The sequence below is a fragment of the Calonectris borealis genome, chromosome 29 (genome assembly GCF_964195595.1).
Source record: "Calonectris borealis chromosome 29, bCalBor7.hap1.2, whole genome shotgun sequence".
In the NCBI taxonomy this organism is placed as follows: domain Eukaryota; kingdom Metazoa; phylum Chordata; class Aves; order Procellariiformes; family Procellariidae; genus Calonectris; species Calonectris borealis.
In genome coordinates, this window is record NC_134340.1 from 2175660 (window position 1) to 2198065 (window position 22406).

At 67.0% G+C, this 22406-nt stretch overlaps 1 protein-coding gene across 1 annotated transcript; it reads right to left on the minus strand.

Annotated features, from left to right (window-relative positions):
- Positions 1 to 2881: 2881 nt before the first annotated feature.
- On the minus strand, positions 2882 to 21815 carry KCNN3 (potassium calcium-activated channel subfamily N member 3). The gene is made up of 8 exons (XM_075176037.1): positions 21096 to 21815; positions 17308 to 17403; positions 13453 to 13871; positions 9113 to 9254; positions 7008 to 7118; positions 4508 to 4635; positions 4261 to 4330; positions 2882 to 3766 (listed from the first exon to the last, which is right to left on the minus strand). The coding sequence occupies exons 1-8, from the start codon at positions 21813 to 21815 to the stop codon at positions 3470 to 3472; spliced, it is 1983 nt and encodes a 660-aa protein (XP_075032138.1). The 3' UTR covers positions 2882 to 3469.
- Positions 21816 to 22406: the final 591 nt, after the last annotated feature.

Below are 22406 nucleotides of genomic sequence, written 5' to 3' on the forward strand. Positions count from 1 at the left end.
CGGTGCTGGCAGCAGGGCTGGGGCTGGGCCGGGGGTTAGTCCCGGTGCTGGCCTCGGTGGGGTCCGGTGAGCGCGGTGCTCGGGGCGACAGGTCAGGGCTACCGGCACCAGTGCTGAAGCGCTGGCAAGGGTGCGGGTGCAATATGGGGGTGCAGGGGGTGGGGTGCGGGGAGCAGGGTGAGGTGCAGAGTGTGGGCTGCAGGGTGCGTGGGATGCAGGGCGTGGGATGGGGGGCGCAGGGTGCGGGATGGAGGGTGCAGGGTGTGGATGGGAGGTGCAGGGTGTGAGATGGTGGGTGCGGGGGTGTGCAGGATGCAGGGCATGGGATGCGGGGTGCAGGGTGCGGGATGGAGGATGCGGGGTGCACGGGATGCACGTGCGGGATGGGGGATGCGGGGTGCACGGGATGCGGGATGGGGGATGTGGGGTGCACAGGATGCAGGGTGCGGGATGGAGGACGCGGGGTGCGCGGGATGCGGGGTGCGGGATGGAGGATGCGGGGTGCGGGATGGAGGATGCGGGGTGCACGGGATGTGGGGTGCGGGATGGAGGATGCGGGGTGCACGGGATGTGGGGTGCGGGATGGAGGATGCGGGGTGCACGGGATGCGGGGTGCGCGGGATGGAGGATGCGGGGTGCGTGGGATGCGGGATGGAGGATGCGGGGTGCGTGGGATGCGGGGTGTGGGGTGCGGGATGGAGGATGCACGGGATGCGGGGTGCGCGGCGCAGAGCAGACCCCGGGCTGCAAGGTCTCAGGCAGAGGGGTTGCTTGGGGTGCAGGTTGTGCAGGGGCGAGGCTGGGGGACGTGGGGTGCGAGGGGCAGGGATCACACCGCCCCAGCCCAGCTCCCGTCAGCCCCGGTGAAATCCCGCTGAAGCAGCGGCTCTGCCCCAAGACAAGGATCCCTCGCACCGGTTGCGATCCTGAAGCCCTCACCACCGGTCCTTCGCTCCCCTTCAGCGCTTCAGGTCCCGGCGAGCTGGCAGTGCCTGGTCTTGTCTTACTCTGATCTCCCAGACTCGATCGTTAGCCCGTAAGGAGGTTCCCGCTGGCGAGATCGATTCTCCAGCATCAATACTTCAGCTCTCCGACGCCCCAGGATACGTCTCTGCACTTCACCCCACGCACAGCCCCGTCGCACGTGGCCGTTTGTTCCTGCCCGAACCCCAGGAGAGGTGCGGAAGCGTTTTTTCTCCGCCGGCTGCCTGCAGGCCAGTAAAGACGCCGCGTTTCAGGCTCATTCTCAGAATTCGCAACGTTTTCTCCATACGCCACGCTGGAAACCTCCTTCCAGAGAAGGGCAGAAGCTTCTCCTGCCGGGGAGGTAGGGCTGAGGGTCACCTGTAGGCACACGGGGAGCAGCAGCAGGGCTAAGAATAGACCTTGGGGGGGGCTGCCAAGGCAGCGACGCTCTCCCAGCCATCCTGCCCACCCTACAATTACACTAATGACAAGAGCTTGGAAGAGGGGAAGAGCAGCTCATTCCCAGAAGCCGAGTTCTCTCCTGCCGGCCGAGGACCAGAAAAGGCTGGCAGCGATCGCCGCGCGCCCTCCTCTCCTCCCTGAACGCGCCGGGAACGACCACAGCTCGCTACCCTGCTACCGACGGGCTCAACGCAACCCCCCCCTCCGCAGCACCGGGAGCTCATTTTGCAACACTCCCGCTGTCGCCTTGCAGCCTTCCTCCTCCTCCTCCTCCTCCTCCTGCCACTGGCGGGGAGGGGGGAGCACTCCTCGCTAACTAGTGCTTGTTTTCTATGTAACTTTAATTGCAGGGCACAAGGAGTAAACCACCTACCACCGGCAGCAAGTGGGGTTTTAGCACAGAAATTCCTCGGCATCGGGCCGATAGGTCCCTGCCTCCGTGCGCAGGAAATCCAGCGTTATTTATGGAAGGGCAAGAGTTACAAAGGAGAAGATTACAGGCTGAGTATACCTGGAGTAACACAGTGACTTTGATTACAATTACTGACACTGCTGGGTGAGGTGTAATTAATATCGCGGAGTAATTACATGGTTACTTCATCTGTTTAAAAATATATAAATAGCCTCTGCTGAGTTTTCATTGAAAGCAGCAAACACCAGCCCCAAAGCCGGAGCCTGGCAGCAGCAGGCAGGGCTCCACGCAAGGACCCAGCAGAGCCCGAACAGGACCCCGGGGCAGAATTGGGGAGGAAAAAAGGGGGAAATGGTGAAAGCAAAACAGAAAAAGGCTGGTTCCAGAAGTAGCCAGGTGATGCCCAAGGGTACCTCAGGAAAGCTGAACGCTGGCAAAAAAAAAAAATAAAATAAAATAAAGCATGAGGGGGCTGCGCTTCGGCAGGAAGAGGCGGCGGTTGATGCCGAGCGCCGCGCCGTTGCCGAGACGGCGCCGGATGGTGCTGCTGATCCCCACCAAACCCAGCAGAAGCGGCACGAAGGCGATGGGCTTTGTTTTAAACAGATGAAGCGCCTGCCCCCGCTACTCCATTACTTGCCGGCGAGCCCCGGCTCGACCCCAGTGGATTCGGCGCTGCCGGCTGGGCTCGAGCGCGGACGTTCCCGGTGCGAGCGGAGGCGCTTGTAGCTGATGGGGTTTTTCATCCGGCAGTTCTGAGGCCACCGCAAAGAGCCCAGTGGCTTCCCAAAATGCTGGGGGGGTGGGGGCTCCCGGGTGGGCGGCGATGTGAGCACCTGGAGACCCCCCCCCGGCGCCCGGGCTGGCCTGCCAGCCCCGTCATCGGCCACCGCCGCATGGGCTGGGGGCAGCCCTGCCCGGCCCCGCATCCCCGCATGCTTTAGGCACTGCTTTCCCGGCTCCGGCGCGTGTCTCCAGGCAGAACGTGACACCGAGGACCAGAAGGAAGAAGCGTCCTTTGTTCTACCTGGGCAGAAAACACTCACGGCTCCGGAGAACCCCCCCCAGGCAGGTTACGGCCAGACACCGTCACCCGCCCGGCAATGCGAGGCAGGGGTTTGTGTGGGTCCCGGTGAGGAGATGGGATGGAGCGTGGGCAGCGTAGGTCAGAGCCTGTGCAAGAAACCACCACGTTGGCATCTGCCCGGCGGGGCTTTGCGATGGTGAGAGGGGCAGGGGGCGAGGGGAGCGCCCCGGCCCCCGGCGGGGTCCACGCAGGGGAGGAAAACTCTCCTCTGGTGTCTCCGTTGCTTCAGTGCTTCTGACTTGTTGTTTTGTTTTGTTTTCAAATGTGAAGACCTGAGATTGAGCGTGGGCTTTCCGTCCGCCACCGGACGCCGCGGCGCGGGCTCGCCCGAAGCGTCGCCTCCCGTCCCCTTCCTTCACCACGTGTAGAGGCACCTGAACAGGGATGCGGTTCCCGATACCAAGGCGTTGGCAAAGCTCCGGCACTGCTGGTCCTACCGGCTCCGGCCAAAGGGTTCGAGGACCAGAAGAAAGTCCATGGAGACCTCGGGACCTGCGTGGAAACGCTTCCCCTGTCCGCGGGGGGGGCTGAGGGGCTGCGTTTTAGCAGCTGCTTGAGCTCGTGTAAGGGGTGGGGAAGGAGGTGGAGCTGACCCCGATGGGGCTCTCGGAAAGGGGAGTTTGGGGGGTGCCCACCGGCACGCCGACCCCCCGCGCCTCCAGGACGGCGGCGAGCAGGCGCTGCTGCTGCTGGCGCAGCATGTCGGCCATCAGCAGGGGCAGGGAGTTGAAGCTGGCGCTGAGTTGCTCCAGTTTGGACTCCAGGCTGCCGATCTGTTTTTCCAGGTCCTCGCTACGGTCGTTGAGCTCGGTGATGAGGTCGTACATGACGTTCTGCATCTACGGAAAGGGGACAAGAGGGGACAGCGGAGGGGTTAGCGCCACTGTCGCCGGCAGCGCCGAGCGCTTTAACCCCTTCCTGCGAGCAAAGTCCCGAGAGCCGCCCCACCTCAGCCTGCTCCGAGAGCTCGCAGGCCACCGTGACCGCAGCTTGGCTCGCCCCGGGACGTTCCAATGAGGAAACCCTGCCTCCGTGCAGGCAGCGGGGAAAGGGGCGGCCGGCCCCGTGCTGCCCCCCCCGGCTGGGGCTGCATAAGGGGGTGCAGGGAGCAAAGACCCTTCCTGGAAGGAGCGTGACCCCCCCCCCACCCACTCCCTGGCTTGTGTCTGTGTTTCTCCTCCTTGCGAGGGCGGCCGTCCCACAGCAGCTATTCCTGGCTGACATCTCCCGAGCCGGAGCATTTTGCGGTCAGCCAGGTCCGTTTTAGTTTTTCCGAGTGAAGAGAAACACTCGGGCAACCTGGCCGAGCCGAGAGGTCACTGCGGGGACTTGCCTTCGAGAGGTCGACCAGGGTGTTGGCTTGGTCGCTCAGCTTCCTCTGCTCCATCTTCACGCTCCGCAACCTGGGGAAGAAGGAAAGAGCAACGCGGCTGCACCCCCTCCCCAATTGCAAACCGCAGCCGGAGACCTGCCCGCAGGCAGGGCAATGGGAAATTGCCAGGGGCTGGACCACGATTCCCCCACCCCGGGCTCAGCATCCCCCCCCCCCCAGCCCTCCCACCCGGCGCCCAGCCCCTTACTGGTGAATGGCTTGTAGGAACTTCCTCTGATGCTTCCTGACTTTGGCGTGGTCGATCTTCTTCAGCAGCTTGGTGTGCTTATAGATGAGCCACGTTTCCCGCAGGACGTTGGCCGCCGCGTTCTTGATCTGCAAGACGAGAGTTGGCTGCAGGTCACCGGCCCCGGCCATCCCCGCAAGATGTGGGATTTCACGGAGACATCGGTCTGGCTCTGCCGCGAGCTGCCGGTTCGTGAGCCGGCGCTGCAAGAACGTTTGACTCGCCCCAGCTGGAGCGAGGCGCTCGGCTCCGCTCCCGCACGGTTTCCTGCGCCTTTGCAAGGGATCACGGGCAGCTCGGACGGGAGCAAGGGCAGGCAGAGCTGCCCGCACCGAGCGGCGGGTCTTGGTCCCCGCTGCGCCCGCATCTCCATCCTACCCTGCGCCGATGCTCCGCCACCGAGCTCCTCGCCCGCGCCTTGAAAAAAAACTTGGGGATTTTTTTCTTTTTTCTCGATTCCTGCATCCATCTGCCGCTCTTGGCAGGTCCTGGCTGGGCTGCCAGCACGAGGACGCAGCTTCCGCAGGCTCCCCGGCTAAACCGCGGCTCTGCTGCTCACTCCAAGATGACTTGGCCGCCGCCTGCCTGGCACGGAGCCCGCAGATCCATATCCACGGCCGGGGGGAGCAGGGCCCTCCAGATGTTTGCTTTCCCGGCCCGGCCACGCCGAGGCCCCCAACTATCCTATGGAGGCAGGAAGGCTCTGCAGGGGGACCTGGCCAGGCTGGATCGATGGGCTGAGGCCATGTATGAGGTTCACCAAGTGCCGGGTCCTGCACTTGGGTCACAACAACCCCACAACGCTGCAGGCTTGGGGAAGAGCGGCTGGAAAGGACCGGAGGAAAAGGACCTGGGGGTGCTGGTTGACAGCTGAACATGAGCCGGCAGTGTGCCCAGGTGGCCAAGAAGGCCAACGGCATCCTGGCCTGTATCAGAACTGGTGTGGCCAGCAGGAGCAGGGAGGTGGTCGTGCCCCTGTACTGGGCACTGGTGAGGCCGCACCTCGAATCCTGTGTTCAGTTTTGGGCCCCTCACCACAAGAAGGACATGGAGGTGCTGGAGCGTGTCCAGAGGAGGGCAACGAAGCTGGGGAAGGGCCTGGAGCACAAGTCTGATGGGGAGCGGCTGAGGGAACTGGGGGTGTTCAGCCTGGAGAAGAGGAGGAGAGGGGAGACCTCATCGCTCTACAGCCCCCTGAAGGGAGGTTGGGGCGAGGTGGGGGTCGGTCCCTTCTGCCAAGTAACAGCGATAGGACGAGAGGAAATGGCCTCAAGTTGCGCCAAGGGAGGTTTAGGTTGGACATTAGGAGAAATTTCTTCACCAGAAGGGTTGTCAGGCCTTGGACCAGGCTGCCCAGGGCAGTGGTGGAGTCACCACCCCTGGAGGGATTTAAAAGCCGTGTAGATGAGGCGCTTGGGGACATGGTGTAGTGGCCATGGTGTGTTGGCCTGACGGTTGGACTCGATGATCTTAGAGGTCTTTTCCAACCTTAATGATTCTGTGATTCTATCCCCGGGGTGTCAGAGCTCCTGCCGGGATGCGGCTCTGCCCGGGGCTCTGCTCTCCGGGGTGAAGCGGGGTTCCCTGGCCACATCCCGGCCCTGGGAGATTGCCCTTCCACGGGCTGCACCGACGCTCGCTTTGCCACCATCCCCTATATAAAACATCAGCCCTGCCGCCGGCGCGCGGAGCCCATTACATCACGCGGCGCTGTCAGGTTGCCGACGCTTTGCCGTGACGAGGCTGCTGAGCCCAGAGACCTCCCGCAGCCCCCGCACGCCGCCGGGGATGCGACGCCAGACGCCGGCGTGACCCCTGTACCCCCCCGCCACAGCCCCCGGGTCCCTCCTCAGGGATGGGAACCACAGGAACCTCACGGCGCAGCTCTCGTCTGCGGCAGGCGAGGAGCTGAATCACCGAAATCCGGTCGCCTTCCTGACACCGAGCTATGTGAGATCATGCTCCGCGAGAGGACGGAGTCTGTATCCTCCCAGGGGAAAAAAAAACCACCGGGCTTTTCCTCTCAGGGGTGCAGCCGAGCATCCCGCATCGCCTAAATCCCTGATACTGAGCCGGAGCTGTTTGCTTTCACCGTAACGCTTGCGCCGCGTCCAAGGCACTCGGACACCTTCTTCCCACCACGATACCCACGGGACCCGCACCCAGGGGTGCCGACACCTTCTTCCCACCACGATACCCACGGGACCTGCACCCAGGGGTGCCGACACCTTCTTCCCACCACGATACCCACGGGACCCGCACCCAGGGGTGCCGACACCTTCGTCCCACCACAATACCCACGGGACCCGCACCCAGGGGTGCCGACACCTTCGTCCCACCACAATACCCACGGGACTTGCACCCAGGGGTGCCGACACCTTCGTCCCACCACGGTACCCGGCATCCCCAGCTCCCGCCGCACGGTACGGCCCCCACCCCGGCTCCCACCGCGGCACCTTACCCGCTTCGTCAGCTGCGTGTCCATCATGAAGTTGTGAACGTGCTTCTCGGCTTTGGTGAGCTCCAGCTTCCTGGCCACCACGGCCACCACCAGTGCCGTGCAGCCGGCGCCCTGCGCGGGGACATCAGTCAGGGAAACGGTTTGTCACCCTCCAGCACCCACGTGTAACAGCCCCCTCACCATCGCAACCCCTTAATTAACTAAAGCTCCGTGGCCCCCCACCCACATCACCCTAACGAGGAGATATCACAGAGCCTGGGTGTCCTTGAGCGGCTGACGATGTGCTGGGTAATTAACGGGAGAGGCCGGGGCTGATTTACGAGGTCAGTGGTGATCAACACCCTCCTGGCACCCATTAGAAATGGCCGGGCTAAGCCCGCTTACCGGTGCCACCACGGGCCGGGGACCTGCCCCGTGCCGGTGCCCTGCGGGATGGGGAGCCCCCCGCTCCCGAGAGTGGTCCGGGGTGGGAAAGCGGTGGGGAAGCACCAGGGGAAGAGCGGGGAAGGGGACCCCCAAATCAGGACCCCCTGAATCGCGGCGTCTCCCAACAGCGACAGCTGGGAGCTCGCTTATCCCGGCGATTAGGGCCAGATCCGCGCGGTAGCCGTCATCTCCGGCACGTCTTTGTCTTTGGAAAGCAAAGGTGCCAAGCCTCCGCTCCCTGCGGTGCTCCTGCCTGCCGCTGCCCGTACCAGATGAGCCGCTCCCCCCCCCCCTCCCGGCGCTCTGGCAGAGGCCCACGATCCTGGCAAACGCTCCTTAATTTATTAAAGAGTCATTAATTAACATCATGCTCTGAGCTGAATCCTTTAGCATCCCCGAAGGTCCTGCTGCGTGCTCTCGGCTCCCACCGCTTCTCTCATCCCGGCGGCGCGGCCGCCCCCGGTGCCGCGGCTCGGGGACCCCAGGGGAGCCCCCGGCCCCGGCAATCGCGGGGGGGGGGTCCCCATCCCCGCCGGGGGGGCTGTGCTGCCGGATGGGCACCATCACGCTTTGCCAGATGGTGCCTCGGTTCAAAGTAACCGCTGGCTGGGGGGGAGCTCCGGGAGCCCCCGGCACCGGGACCCCCTCGGCCGAGCCGGCGGCTGCTTCCCTGCGCCGCGCTGCTGGGAATGCCGCGTCCCCCCCCCCCCCCCTCCCCCAAATAGGGATTTTCTCCCTCGCTTGGCTCCTATCAACAGCATCAGCCTCGCTGGCGCCCGACCTCACCCGAGGCAGATCAAAGACTTGCAGATAATAGAAAATTAATACCCGCCGGCCGACAGCTCTCGCGGGGCGCGGAGTGGCAGAGCTGAGCCTGGCCGGTGCTGGGTGCCAGCTCGGGGTGCCCCCGGCTGGGAAGGGGGGGACAGGGACGGCTCCATCCCCAGGGCCCGGAGCTGAGGGGGGCAGAGCTGGGGTGCTGGGAGCTGGGGAGGATCCGCAGAGGGGCCGTGAGCGCGGGACCCCCGGCCGCTCCTTCAGCCGCCCCGGCTGGGAAGCCCCGCAAGCCGGGACATCTCACGGGTGCAGGTACGCCGAGGGCCCCGGAGGTCGGTGACCTTCTGGCCATGAGGAAACGAAGCTGCGGCAAAGCGGTGATGCCGGCGGGGCGGAGGGCTCCCAGCTGGTCCCGGCTCTCGGTGGGAGCCGGCAGCATTTGGGATCGCTCCGGGCGATGGAAGCCAGGAGGCGGGATGGCCGAGGGATGCTCGGGGGCCCCTCTGCTCCCTGGGGGCCCACCCTGCCGTGGTCCGGCTCCCCGCTCCCTCGTCGAACGCGGGTCCAAATCCACCCCAAATTCACCAGCGGGGACGGCGGGGCAGGGGACCGGCTGGTGTCCCACGCTGCGTCCCGCGGGACTGCAGCACCCGCCAGGCACGCACCCAGCCTGCACCATCACCTCCTTAACCAAACCACCGCGTCCTGCTAATTACTGTGCTTACGGTAATTGCAATTAGAGCTCTATCAGCTTCCAGGCTGTGAGACCTCGAAGCCATTACACGTTGTGCGTGGACAAACCAACCGGGAAGTGGGTCCCCAGTAAAATTTGGCAGCCCTGCTGCCGCGGTGGGGACGGGCAGAGCCCGCGGGACGGGCGACCGGCTCGGCACAGCCCTTACCATGATGCCGGTGAGCAGGCAGACCCCCTTCCCGCAGTAGGTGTGCGGGACCATGTCGCCGTAGCCGATGGAGAGGAAGGTGATGGAGATGAGCCACATGGCACCCAGGAAGTTGCTGGTTACGTCCTGCTGGTCGTGGTACCTGCCAAGGAGACACGGGCGTCAGCCTCACGGCAGGGGACGGGGACGGCTGCGGGGAGCAACGGGGGCACCCGGGCACGGCGGCTCCTCTGGCGCGAGGCTGTGCTGCGCGACGGGGAATTAGGGATTGATAACGCGGGAGGACGCCCCACAGCAGCAGGGGTTGCACAATTTCTGGCACAGGAAAACCCACACGGACGAAAATCAGAGCGAAAACTCAACGCAAAGGGCTTCTGCTTTCGGTCAGAGCTGTCACCACATCCCGGGCCCGCCGGCTGCGTCCCCGGTGCCACGTGGCGCGGCGGTGAGAGCCGGCTGATGGGAGAAACAGCTGCGACTCTGCAAAGCCCCCAACCGCGCCAGCTCGCCGCCGGCGTCCTCCTCCGCATCTCCCCGCTGCCGCGGCTCAGGCTGAGCCCGCGCCCCCTGCACCATTCCGGGGGACGGTGCCGTCAGCGGCCCTGGCGGAACCACCGGGGACGGATCCTGCCAAGCCGCCGGCACACACTTGGCTCTCGGGCGGCGCGGGAGAACGGCTCACGCCCTCGAGACAAAACACACGCGGAGCGGCCGCGGTTTTGGGGACAATGCAAACTTTCCATGGCCACGTCCCTGCCGAACTGCGAGGTCAGCGACCGCCCTGGCCGGCCCGGCAGCCGATTGCGGCTCTTCCGGCAAACACGCAACCACGGGAACCTCCGGCTCCCCAGCGCCGGCACGAGACCGGCCGAGCCGCGCAGGAGATGGAGCAAGGGCAGGGCCTGCAGCCCCGGGGTGGGCAGGGGAAGGCAGCCCCTTGGCCCTGCCATGGGCAGCACGGTCCCCCCCTCCCCGCCAGGCTTCTCCCAGCCTCCTCACGAAATCGTCAGAGGGAAACCAGATGGAGCTTTTGGCAATCCCTCCCCCCCACACCCTCCCGGTTCATCCCCGCTCCTCGTTCCCGGAGCAGTTGGGTTTTCTCCTCTTCCGAAATGTTTTTCCTCCCAAGTAACCGGAGACTCGAACGAGATCGCACGAGAAAGAGCCACGGCGAGAGCCGCTGCCGCACTCCGGGCAGGGCTGGTCAGGGGGGTCAGAGCCCGTCACCGCGGTCACGGTGGGGCTCCCCAAAATCCCAGAGCCGACAGCGGCACGCACACCCCCATCCCGGCCAGCGCATTCCCCTGGGAAAGGCTGAGCCCAGCCCGTCCCGCAGGATGCGAGCTCTTGAGCCGCGGGGATGACCCCGGGAGCATCATGCTGGAGACGGGGGTTACGGCACAGACGGACAGACGGACGTTTTCTTTTCCGAGAAGCACTTTGAGCCGGAGGAGCCGATAAACGGGGGGGAGCTGGCACACGCCGCAAGCTGGCGCGGGCAGGAGGACGGGCCGCCCGCTCGCCCTGAGGGCTGCCGCAATCGGGCAGACCCCAGCGCCCGTTTCCATCGTCCCCTCGTCCGCCTGCCTCCACCAAGGGCGCAGCCGGTGGGGTTGCCCCGAGCATCGCCCCGGTGCCACCCCACGCCGCCGGGTGCTGCGGGCAGCCCTGGCTCGGCTGGACCGACCCCATCGCCGGGGAGCTCCGGGCTGGCTGCACCCTCACCCCCGGGGAGCGGGGCCGGTTGCACGTGCATGCACACGCCTGCGCCGTCGGCGAGCAGGCCCGGCAGCGCCGTTGGCACCGCAGGCAGCTCTGCGCGGCGGCCGGGCGAGCGGGCGAGGTTGCTAAGCGACTCGCTGCCTTCGGAGAGCTGCGGCCTCCCCGGCGCGCACGGGAGGACGCCCGGCAGCGATGCTGCGCCCGTGGGTGCTGGAGCAGCCCACGGTGCCAAAGGGATGCGCCACAGCCAGGCCACCCCAGCCCGGCACAGCCACCTCCGAGCCACCCAGCCCCAGCGGGTGCTGGCTGGGAATGGCCCCGCAAGCCGCAGCAAACTGGTTTCCAGCACCGGTGCGGCAACCTGCCATCGGTGGGGACATGGGGACATGTCCTGGGTGGCCCTTGCGGAAGCTGTGCGTCACCCAGGGCCAGCGCACGCCCCGGGGACGGTGCATCCCTCGGGGACGGAGCATGTCCCGGGGGTCCTGCATCCCTCGGGGACGGAGCATGTCCCGGGGGTCCTGCATCCCCCCGGCTCGGTGCAGCCCCCACCCAGCCGGGAGCCCAGCCGGGTTTATGTTTTTGCCGCTCGGTAGACAGAGAGAGGCGGCGGCGGCTCACGGCGGCTGCGGTGCCGGTGATCTGCAGCACCTCGTCTGCGTCATTTCTATTTTTTTTTTTTTTTTTTTTTGTCCCTAATGGTTCCTTATTTACATCGTGTTTTCCAGCCTAAACCCCCCAGGTGCAGAATCAACCCCCTGCGCGTCCCCCCGGGAGCCCGTCCGTCCGCTCCCGGTTTAGAAAGCCCAAATAAAAATCTCCCAAACATAATTAAGCAGCGCACGACGATCCAGCACATCCGGAGAGCATCATTAAAGGAGGCAGGAAGGCAAACACAGCCTCTAAAAGCTCGTAAAATCGCAGCGTGCCGCTCCGCTCCGCTGCCACTTACAGCTGCTCGAATGCCCCTTCACCGGGGTGACCGGCGCGAGGGGTCCCACCCTGGAGAAGAGGAGGGGTGGCCTTCCTCCCATCTTACAAATACCCAGAAGCAAGCTGGGTGTCCCAGGGGGACCCCGGGGTGCCGGCAGGCGCGATCGGTTCCGAGGATGGCATGAAGCTGCCGCAACGATTCAAAGGGATTTCATGGGATTCAGTTAATCCACCGAGTCAGAACAGGCACTCGCCTGGGGCGCAGACCAGCCCCGGGCTCCGAGAGCCCCCCCCGGGCTTTGATGGCCGCACGGCGTCGAGCCCAGCCTCCTGGGGACAGGGATGGCCCCGTGCTGGGACAGGACACAGGACACCCTGCGGGGGACCTGCCCTCCCTGCCCCGGGATGGATGGGTGCCGCCGGCACCTTGCGCCGTGGCTGGGGAGGAACCCCGCCGGCACAGCGCTGGGGCGGGCTGGGGGTGCTCTGCCACAGCCCCCCGGTTCCCCTTGGGGGACAAAAGGGGTGCCGGCACATCCTCGAGAGATGGAGGCGCAGCGGTACCCACCGGGGCCGGTCGCCAAAGCAACCCCCGCGCCGAGCACGCCGGCGTGATGCCATCCGGCAGTGGGTTTGTCACCGCAATGTTGTCATGGCAGTCGCTCGCAGCGACGCCAGAGCCCGAGCCAGGCGCTGCCTCTCGCCAGCCTCACGGCACCTCCCTGTGCACGGCCCCCCCAGCTCCCGCCGCTCCCCGCGTCCCCCACCCGCCCTCCCGGGGCTCCCGCGCCAGCTGACACCGCACACCGGCCCCTCGCACGGGGACCCTGCCCGTCCCCAGGCACTGCGCTGCGAGGACAGGGCTGTCCCTGCCTCCGCCTCCTGCCCGGGACGGGGGCTCGTCCGTGGGAACCGGTGGCTGCTGAGCCCCCGGATCTCTGCATCCCTCCCACAGGGTGCTGGGACGCTGCAGATCTGCTGAGCATCCCGAACCGCTGTGCATCCCGAACCGCCCGCGCATCCCGAACCGCCCGCGCATCCCAAACCGCCCGCGCATCCCAAACCGCTGTGCATCCCGACCGCTGTGCATCCCGACCGCTGTGCATCCCGAACCGCTGTGCATCCCGAACCGCCGCGCATCCCGAACCGCTGTGCATCCCGACCGCTGTGCATCCCGAACCGCCGCGTATCCCGAACCGCCCCCGCATCCCGAACCGCCGCGTATCCCGAACCGCCGCGTATCCCGAACCGCCGCGCATCCCGAACCGCCGTGTATCCCGAACTGCCGCGCATCCCAAACCGCCGCGTATCCCGAACCGCTGTGCATCCCGAACCGCTGTGCATCCTGAACTGCCCGCGCATCCCGAACCGCCACGCATCCCGAACCGTCCGCGCATCCCGAACCGCTGTGCATCCCGAACCGCCGCGCATCCCGAACCGCCGCGCATCCCGAACCGCCGCGCATCCCAAATCGCTGAGCATCCCGAACCGCCACGCATCCCGAACCGCCGCGCATCCCGAACTGCCGTGCATCCCGAACTCCCGCGCATCCCGAACCGTTGCATATCCCGAACCGTTGCATACCCCGAACCACCGTGCATCCCAAACCCCCGCGCATCCCAAACCCCCGCGCATCCCGAACCCCCGCGCATCCCGAACCCCGCCGCAGCCCCAGCCCCTCTCACCTCTCGCACACCCGGACCGTCCACGCAGCGATGATCCAGAGGGAGATGCTGAAGACCAGCAGCACCGTCCCGGGGCAGATGGTCATGAGGGTCTTCATGACGAAACGGGTGTTGAAGTTGATCTTGTTGAGCGCCCCGATGCTGCGCGAGGAGGCGTCGGTGAAGAGCTTGCTGTGCAGCAGCATCACCCGAGCGATCAGGTAGAGGCGCAGGAACATGGGGATGGACAGGATGATGTCTACGTCCGCCTCTGCCCGAGAAGGCGTGTAGGAGAAAGCCAAGCGGGCTGTCCAGAAAAATTTGTACTCCCCGGGGATGGGGTGTATGGCACAAACCAGCATCTCCAGGCTGATGTAGAGGATGCGCTCGTACGTCATCGCTATCCGCCAGTCGTCAGCTCCGTTGTCGATCACGAAGAGCTACCGGGATGCAAAACCGCACGGTTACCGGTGGCTCCGGCCAACCCTGCCCCACCAGCGTCCCACCACGGGACCGAGACCAGGAGCCCCGCGGAGCCGGGGATGGCTTCAGCCAGGAGGGCTGGGGACGGACGGGGATGGAAAAGGTGGGAATGAGCCTTCGCCATCCGCTGCTCTGCTCAGGGGCCGGTTACGACGCTGGGGACACCTCAGAAAGCTTTAGGGTGCCCGGCCTCCAGCACACGCCCATGGGGACAGCTCGCTCCGACCCGCTCCCGCACACCGGCTGGCAGGAGCCCACCCCCCGGCACAGCCTCCCCGGCCCGGGGCACAGGGACGGGCAAGCCGCGGTGCCGCAGAGCACCGGCACGAGCCACCCCAGCCCCTTTGCTCCTGCCGGTGCTGCGCCCGTGTCACCGACAACCGCCACACCCTGAGTGCCGGGGCAACGTTTTGGGGAGGGAATGCCACAGCCAGAGCACCCGGCTGCTGGTAGCGATGGGATCCGGTTGTCATAGCAACCGCCGGTTCATCGTGGGTACCAGCTCCTCTCCCATCGCCGGCGACGGAGTCGGGGTCTCTGAGGGAGCTGGGGGGACGGCAGCTCGGGCTGGCCCCTCCGGGACGCCACCAGACCCCTGGGGGTCACCCACCCCGTCCTGCCTGGGTGGCTCCGTCCCGAGGTTGCCATCGCCTTCTCCCTGGCGCAACGGGGACACCGGTGTCACCCGCAGCAGCGGGGACACGCTCAGGGCCTCTCCACAAGCAGCGCTTGGCAAAGACGCCACCGGGAAGGGATCCAAGGCAGACGTGGCAGCCGGCGCTACCGTCACCGGCGCGTCCTCGACCCTGCAAAGCGCCGAGGGACACCGGCTCATCCGGGGAGGGGGGGGGGTGGACCAGGAGTTCTCGCGGCCGCTCCAGGCCGGGCGGTGGGTGGGAGCGCGGCCCCGGCTGGCGCCGCACCCGGGAACAACCCTCCCGCCCCGCCGGAGGCCCCCGTGCACCTGCGCCAGCCGCCTCGCCGGCACGGCACGGCACGCAGGGCTCTCCCCGGGGGACGGCAAGAGCCGCCGGGACTGACTCACGGAGCGGCCGTCCCCGGCCACCTCCCTTTCTGTTTGGAAAGCTCTGCTCCTTTTAGCTGTTTTGTTTGAGAAATTGTTTATAAAAATGCTCCAAGCTGTCAAGGGAGATCCTCAGGCATTTAGCAAGCTGACAGCCCATTCCTTCCTGGAAAAGGGTGTTAAAAATAAACAAATTAGCAAGAGGAAAAAGGCAGGGAGCCTTTTAACTGCGGGGGGGGAGGGGTTGGGGTTTGCAATGGGCCAGGTCGGGGAAGGGAAGGAGCAAAGGGGGGAGATTCGGGCAGGTTTCCCCCCCCCCCCCCCGCGCCAGCCCCTCTTAGCCCTGCACCTGCGGCGCATCGCTGCGGGTTTCCATGGAAACCCCAGCGCGGTCCAGCGGTACCCAACGGGGCATCCCCAGCATCCCCAGCATTCCCAGCACCGGCTCCGGCAGGGGAAGGACCAAGCGTGTTGGCCGAGCGAAGCACAAGGAAAGCCACCGAGAAGCTGCGTGGCGGGGAAAAAGCTTCACTTAACTAAATGCCCAAAAAGCCCTGGGCACCCCGAGGGCAGGGACGAGGGGGGCCCCCCCAAAAACCTCCCGGTTGGAGCTGGCAGCCTCGCCAGCGCCGCGCTCCGTCACGCGCCGTGGCGATAAACGCGGCGCTGGCAGGGGACGGCACGTTCCGCACCACCCCGGGGCACCGCGGCGGCGGCAGAGCCTGCCCCGGGGTGCAGAGCAGAACCATCTCCAAGGGCGTCGAGCCCAGTGCCACCGGGAGCGGGTGAGCCCCTGCCCGCGGGCGCAGGGAGGGCGAGGACCCGGCGGCGCTGCTGCCAGCTCTCTGCACGCGCTCAGCCTAACGAAGAGCAATTAGCAGCAGCTCGTGGCCTTGCAGCAGAAAGCAGGGCTGGGAGGATCTTGTTCACCTCCTGGTTGGTGGGTGATGGGCACAGGGACACCCCGGGGACCCACCGCTACGTGGGCAACCGGGGAGGGGACAGGCAGGACCCCAGGAGCTGGACCCAGGACCCCAGACACAGCGAATGCCCCAGCCCCGGAGAAACCGAGGCACAGGGAGAGCTGCAAATGTCCCGACGGACTCGGCGATTAACGCAATTAATACTGAGGCCGAAGCCGCTTTCCCGGAGGCCGGGGGGGGGTCTGGCAGTGCCGCGGCAGGGCGAGCGCAGCCCCCCCCCCCACTTGGGGAAGGGCGACGAGGAGCTGATTTACAGCTCTGTCGGCCCCGCTTCCGTCCCCGGCTGGATTATCAGCAATCCCTTTATAAGCACCTAAGAGATAACGGGGCGATCAGCGGCCAGCACGGCTTTGTCCGGAGCAAATCAAGTCAAACCGATCTCATTCCCTTCCCCGCCAGCGTAACCAGCCCAGCGGAGCAGCCGGGCCGGATCACGGCGAGGTTCGGCGCCCGCACCGGCACGGCACGCGTGACCGGGACCCCGCGAAGGAACGGCAGCGGGGATTTTCGGTTCCGACCATGGGCAGAACAGGGGGAGAAGCGGCGCGGCCCCCGCTCGGGTGGACGCTGTGTTTGTACAACCCGCTCCCAAGAACAACAAGCGGAGGAAGCCGGTGAGCGGGCCAGCGGCACGGCCCGCCCGGCTGACCCCAACCGCCACCACCCCGGGGTAAATATTATTCTAGCAAAAAAACAGAGCTCTCAAATATTTGCTTTGAGCAACCCACCGCTGGTCCCCGTGCCGGCAGGCTGAGCCCGAGGGGTGGCTCCCGGGAAGGTCCCGTTGCAGGCAGGAGGGGGGGCAGGGAGCCGGGTGCTACCCCCGACCCCCAGCCTCCAGCGGGACGAGGTGGGAGCTTTGGTGCACCAAAACACCGGGCACGCGGGGCCGGGGGGCTTCGGCGTCCCTTCCCGGGCTGCTCCTTTTCCTGCTCGGCGATTCCTTCCTCCCGTCCCCAAAACACGCCGGCGTCGTGCCAAAAAGCCGGATCCCGCGGGGAAAGCGCAGCCTTTTTGGAGCAAACTGGGAGCCCTTTCGTTTCCCAGCGCAGCCGGGGCGGGCAGGGAGGAAGAGAGTGGGCAGCCCTGATTAGGAAAAGGGTTTCACAGCTTTCCCTGGCACCTCGGCTGGTCCGAGCCCTTCCTGGCCGCAGCCTCCCCCAGCCGTCGGCAGCTCCATCGGGCACCCTGCGCCCAGGCAGACCCCTCGCTGCCCCCCGAGACCCCTCGCTGCCCCCCGAGACCCCGGCAAGGAGGGAGGAGGCTTCACGCCGGCTGCAAACTTGGGTACCGCATCCCACCGGGATGGCTGGCAAACCCCGCAGCCCCCACCCAGCCACCCACCCTGGCAGCTCCCGGTTCGGTACCGGCAACACCGGGACCTACCTGCACCTCCCGCGTGTGGTAGGCGATGATGAGGCCCAGGAGGATGACGGTGGAGAGGCTGATAAGGCATTTCAGGGCCAGCGAGAACATGGAGTCCTGCAAGGCGAGAGCAGGGCGGGCGTTAGCGGGGGACGCGGGCGTTAGGGGGGGACGCGACCGTGGGACCCTGCCGGCGCTGGCCGCGATGCCGGGCTCCGCACCCCCAGGGAGATGCTGCCAACCCCCCCCCACCCCCCAACATCTGCTTCCCGCCTGCCGGCACTTCGGCCGCCCCAGCTCCCACCCTGAGCGGCTCGGCACGGGAGCGAGGGCACCGCCGGCACCGCCGGCATCGCCGGCACGGCGGGCAAGAGCAGGGCTTTCTCCAAAATGTTTTTTTAATCCGATTTTGCCAAGTGTAATTACCAGCCTCCCCTCGCTGGGACGCGCGACGCCAGCGCCCTGGCCGCATCCGGCATGAGCCCAATATTATGGCACCCTAATGGATGGTCTAATTAGATCCTCCTGCTAATTAGCTCTATGTAAATTAAACCAGCCCTTGATTCACTGGTGGCCAAAGCGGCTGCTCCCCTCCAGGAAGAGCAGGATTCACCGTCCCCTCCCACGGGATCCCCCCTGGACCCCATTTCAGTCACCGGCAAGCTCGTGGTGCTGCCGGCCACGATCCGGCCCTGCCGGTGCCGGGGCATGCGCCAAGCACTGGCAGCCCCTTGCCAAGGTGTTATCTCCAAACCAACGCGCCCTGCCACCGCACCCGTCCCACAGCTCCGCGCCATCCCCACCACGCCAAGACCCGGCACAGTCATGGCACGCTGAGACCCGGCACTGTCGTGGCACGCTGAGACCCCGGCATGCTCATGGCACGCTGAGACCCTGGCACGCTCGTGGCAGCTGAGACCTGGCATGCTCGTGGCACACTGAGACCCCGGCACGCTCGTGGCACGCTGAGACCTGGCATGCTCGTGGCACGCTGAGACCTGGCACGCTCGTGGCACGCTGAGACCCCGGCACGCTCGTGGCACGCTGAGACCCGGCACGCTCGTGGCACGCTGAGACCTGGCACGCTCATGGCACGCTGAGACCTCGGCATGCTCGTAGCACGCTGAGACCTGGCATGCTCCTGGCACGCTGAGACCCCAGCATGCTCGTGGCATGCTGAGACCTGGCACGCTCATGGCACGCTGAGACCCCGGCATGCTCGTGGCACGCTGAGACCTGGCATGCTCGTGGCACGCTGAGACCCCAGCATGCTCGAGACCTCGGCATGCCCGTGGCACGCTGAGACCTGGCACGCTCATGGCACGCTGAGACCTCGGCATGCTCGTAGCACGCTGAGACCTGGCATGCTCGTGGCACGCTGAGACCCCAGCATGCTCGAGACCTCAGCATGCCCGTGGCACGCTGAGACCCGGCATGCCCGTGGCACACTGAGACCCCGGCACGCTCGTGGCACGCTGAGACCCGGCACGCTCATGGCACGCCACACCCATCCTTTGCTCCCCAGCGCACCGGGCTGCCTTCAGCCTCGCTCCTCTCCCTCTCCCCAGTGTTCCCCATCCCCACGGGGTATTTAAACGCGGAGAAGGGACTATTTGCCGCCGAGGCGGTGGCGCATTAGGAATGACTTGGCTCCGGCCGTGCAATTGTGTGGATATAATGGCTGGTGCTGAGAGAAGCGCCGGGGACCAAACAACGGCTATTAATAGGCAAACTCCGGGGCAGGGCTTGTGCCAAGGCTGTTCCGGCCAGTCCCTTCCCAGGGGCACTAATCCTGCCTGTCCAAAGCACGGGGACCTCCATGGGGCCGGTGGGTCCCCAGGAGGCGCAGCCGCCGCGACCGCGGCGGCTGCGCCTCCTGGGGACCCACCGGCCCTCCGGCAAGCAATATTGGTAGGAAGAGCCGTTGTTGGATCCCACGCTCACGGCAAACAACGAAGGGGGTTTGACCCAACCGCGGCGACGCCTCGGCACGCATCCTTCCCCGCGCCACGCAGGTGGTAGGATGCTTCACCCCGGCGGTGCCGCGCGAGCTGCTCGCGGCTCTGGGAAGCAATGGTGCCAATCCCGGAGGCCCCATCCTGCCCACGCTCGAGGGATAGGCAAAACCCGGTCACCGCATCCTCGTTTTCCGGCTCAACCCCGGCACCCTCCGGCCTGGGGAGCACGCGGTGGCGCGGCTGCCGGCCGTGGGGGAGAGTTGGAGCCGGGCCAGGGCCGGCAGCACCGACATCCCCGTCCGCACGACAGCTGCCGGCCCCGGCCCCAGGCGCTCCTTCGGTCACAGCCACGTCCCTGCCGGCGAGCTCCGGTTTCCCACCGGGGGCTGCCGGGGGGGATTTATAGATGGTCGCCCGCTGCCGCAGCTCCGGCCAAGGGCCTGGGGCCACCGGGAGCCAGGGACCCCCACCCCCTGCACCCTGCGGTTGTTGGCATGAGCATCGCGGCGAGCGGCAGGCGCCGGGGGCAGGGGTCGGGGCCGCAGGCGGCTGCACGGCGGCAGCGCTGACTCACAGGGTCTTCCCCGGCTGACACAGCAGCTCGGCGTGCCGGGGCCGGCAAGCGTGGCAGCGGCGCTGCTGGCAGCCTGGCGAGGGCGGCCGGTTTCCCCCCCGGCGCCAGGCACGCGGGCCCGGGGAGCCCGGCGAGGGCGGCTGCGGCTCAACAGGTAGCAGGCGCAGGTCGGGGACGGAGGTTTGGCCTTGATCCTGCCGAAGGGGAGCGGGAACCGCCGGGGAAGAGGCTCCGGCAGTGAAGCGAAGCGAAGCATCCTTCTCCCTCGGCGGGGGAGCCAGGGATGCGGGCTCGGCACCGGAGCATCCCTCTGCCTTGGCCGGAGCAGAGGGAACCGCTGCCGGTGGCCCCCGCGCTCCCGCTGACGCCGGCAGCTGTGGGCAGCCGGGGCTCGGGAGCCCCCCGCCGCTAGCCGGGCACCTCCGTAGGGAAGCAGTGGGGTCCCCCGCACCCATGGGACCCCCCAGCCATGTCCCTCCCTCCCTCCCTCCACCTGCTCCAGCTCCGTCGCCTCCTCCGCCCGCGCCGCCCTCCCCGCCGCCCGCGCCGGATAATGGCAGGAAGCGGCAAGCAGCCCCTTCCCACCCCGTTCCTTCCTCTCCGCCGGCAACACCGCAGCACAGGGACCCCCGCCGGCCGCCCCCAGCCCCCTCGGCAGCGCCGTCCCGCTGACGCCCATGGGTGCCACGCACGCCCTGCCGGCGCGGGTGCCGATGCCTTCCCCTCTCTGGATAGGTATAAATAACATGACAGATGTCTATACAAAGAGTTATTCATATTGCTGCCAACCAGCGCAGCCCGGGAGCAGGAGCTGGAAGGGGCGTGGGGGGGAGAATTATAAATAAAAGACACCGTCCTGCAAAAAAAAAAAAAGAAAAAAAAGAAAAAAAAATGGAAGAAAGGGGTGTGGAGGAGGAGGAGGAGGAGGGAGGGGGGGCTCCGCCGCACCGCCGAGGGTACGGTGCCTCGACGGGCGCTGCAGACCCCGGTGGGTCGGTCTCTGGTGCTGCTGGCGCATGGGGCAGCTCCGCCAGGACCGGGCGCAGCGTCCGCCCCGGCGCACGCCAACCGGCACGCGGCCCCCCAGCCCGGCGCTCGCCCTGTCCGACACCTGCGGCCGCAGCGTCTCCGTAAGGCCCCGGGGCCGCCCCGTTGGTCCCCAGCCAGCCCGTACGGCCCCGGCCCACGCCGTGTGGGGCAAACGGCTCCGTGCTCACCCCGCTGGGCACCGTCCAGCGCCAACGGCCCCGCGCCCACCCCCCCGGACCCTTCGGTACCTTGGAGTAGAGCCCCCAGGAGAGCTCGGTCTCGATGACCATGACGACGATGCCGAACATGCCGAAGATGAGCGCGTAGTCGCTGAGGCGCTTCCTCTTCTCGAAGAGCGCCCGGCGGTGCCCCAGCCGGTAGCCGATGTTCTGCGCCTTGCGCTTGGGCCCCTTGGCGAAGGCGGCGGGGGCCGGGCGGGCGGGCGGGCGGTCGGGGCGACGGGCGGCGGGCGCGTGGTTGTCCTCGCGCGAGACGACGATCTCGGGGGGTCCGCCGGCACCGAAAAGCTGCAAGGGCTGAGCCTCCGGTTCGGCCTCGATGAGGTTCCTCCGGGATGCGCTGAGGCGGCTGAGGGGCTTCATCACCCCCCCGCTGTACTTGCAGGAGCTCATGGCGATTTCGGTGAAGGGGTTGCTGTCCCGCCGGTGCACCAAGGGGCTGGGTTGCCGGTGTTTGCCGCTCCCCGTGGCGGAACCCGCCGGGTGGTCGCCGAGGTTGAGCTGGCTGCCGTGGCGGGAGGAAGGGTGGAGGGCGGCGGGGGCGGCGGGAGGAGGAGGAGGGGCCCGTAACGACCCGGGCGAGGAGTGCAACAGGCTGTGCTGGAGCGGCGGCAGCGCGGCGGGAGGCGGCGGCGGTGACCGTTCATCCCCCGGTAAGGGGCAGGGACACCGACCGTCCTCCTCCAGGTCCCCCACACCCGAATCGTGGTGATGTCCCGATGTCTCCATAACGGCGGTACCGGTGCCGTTTTACCGGCTACCGGTTCCGCTTTACCGGTCACCGGCCCCGCGCGCTGGATCATGAATGGGAGCCGCGCGCTCGCCACCGCCGCCGCCGCCGCCGCCCCCGCCGCCGCCGCCGCCGCCGCTGGCCCGGCCCCGCCGCGCCATTGGCCGCGCCGGGGCTCCCCGCAGGCTGACATCATCCCCGCCCGCTCCCCGCTTCGTATCCCCCCCCCTCCCCACCACCACCACCACCTCCTTCCTCCCCGCGCCCCCGGTTTCTGCGTCTCTGCGGGGTCGTTCGGGACTTGTAGTCCGCCGGGGTGCACCGGCGCCGGTACCGGCGCCGGTGCACCCCGGCGGACTACAAGTCCCGAACGACCCCGCACCGGTTTCACCCCCCCGCCCCCTCGACCCCCCCCCCCCCTAAAACCCCCTAATCCCCTTTATAGATTGGGCTGGGTGCTCCCACGCTGGGGATGGGTCACCCCATGTGTCCCTCCCCCCCCCATGTCCCCAAGGGCAACGCTGGACCCTAATCCCCCCTCCCGCAGCCCCCCCGGGACCCCCCCAGCCGTGTCCAGCTGCTGCGGGAGA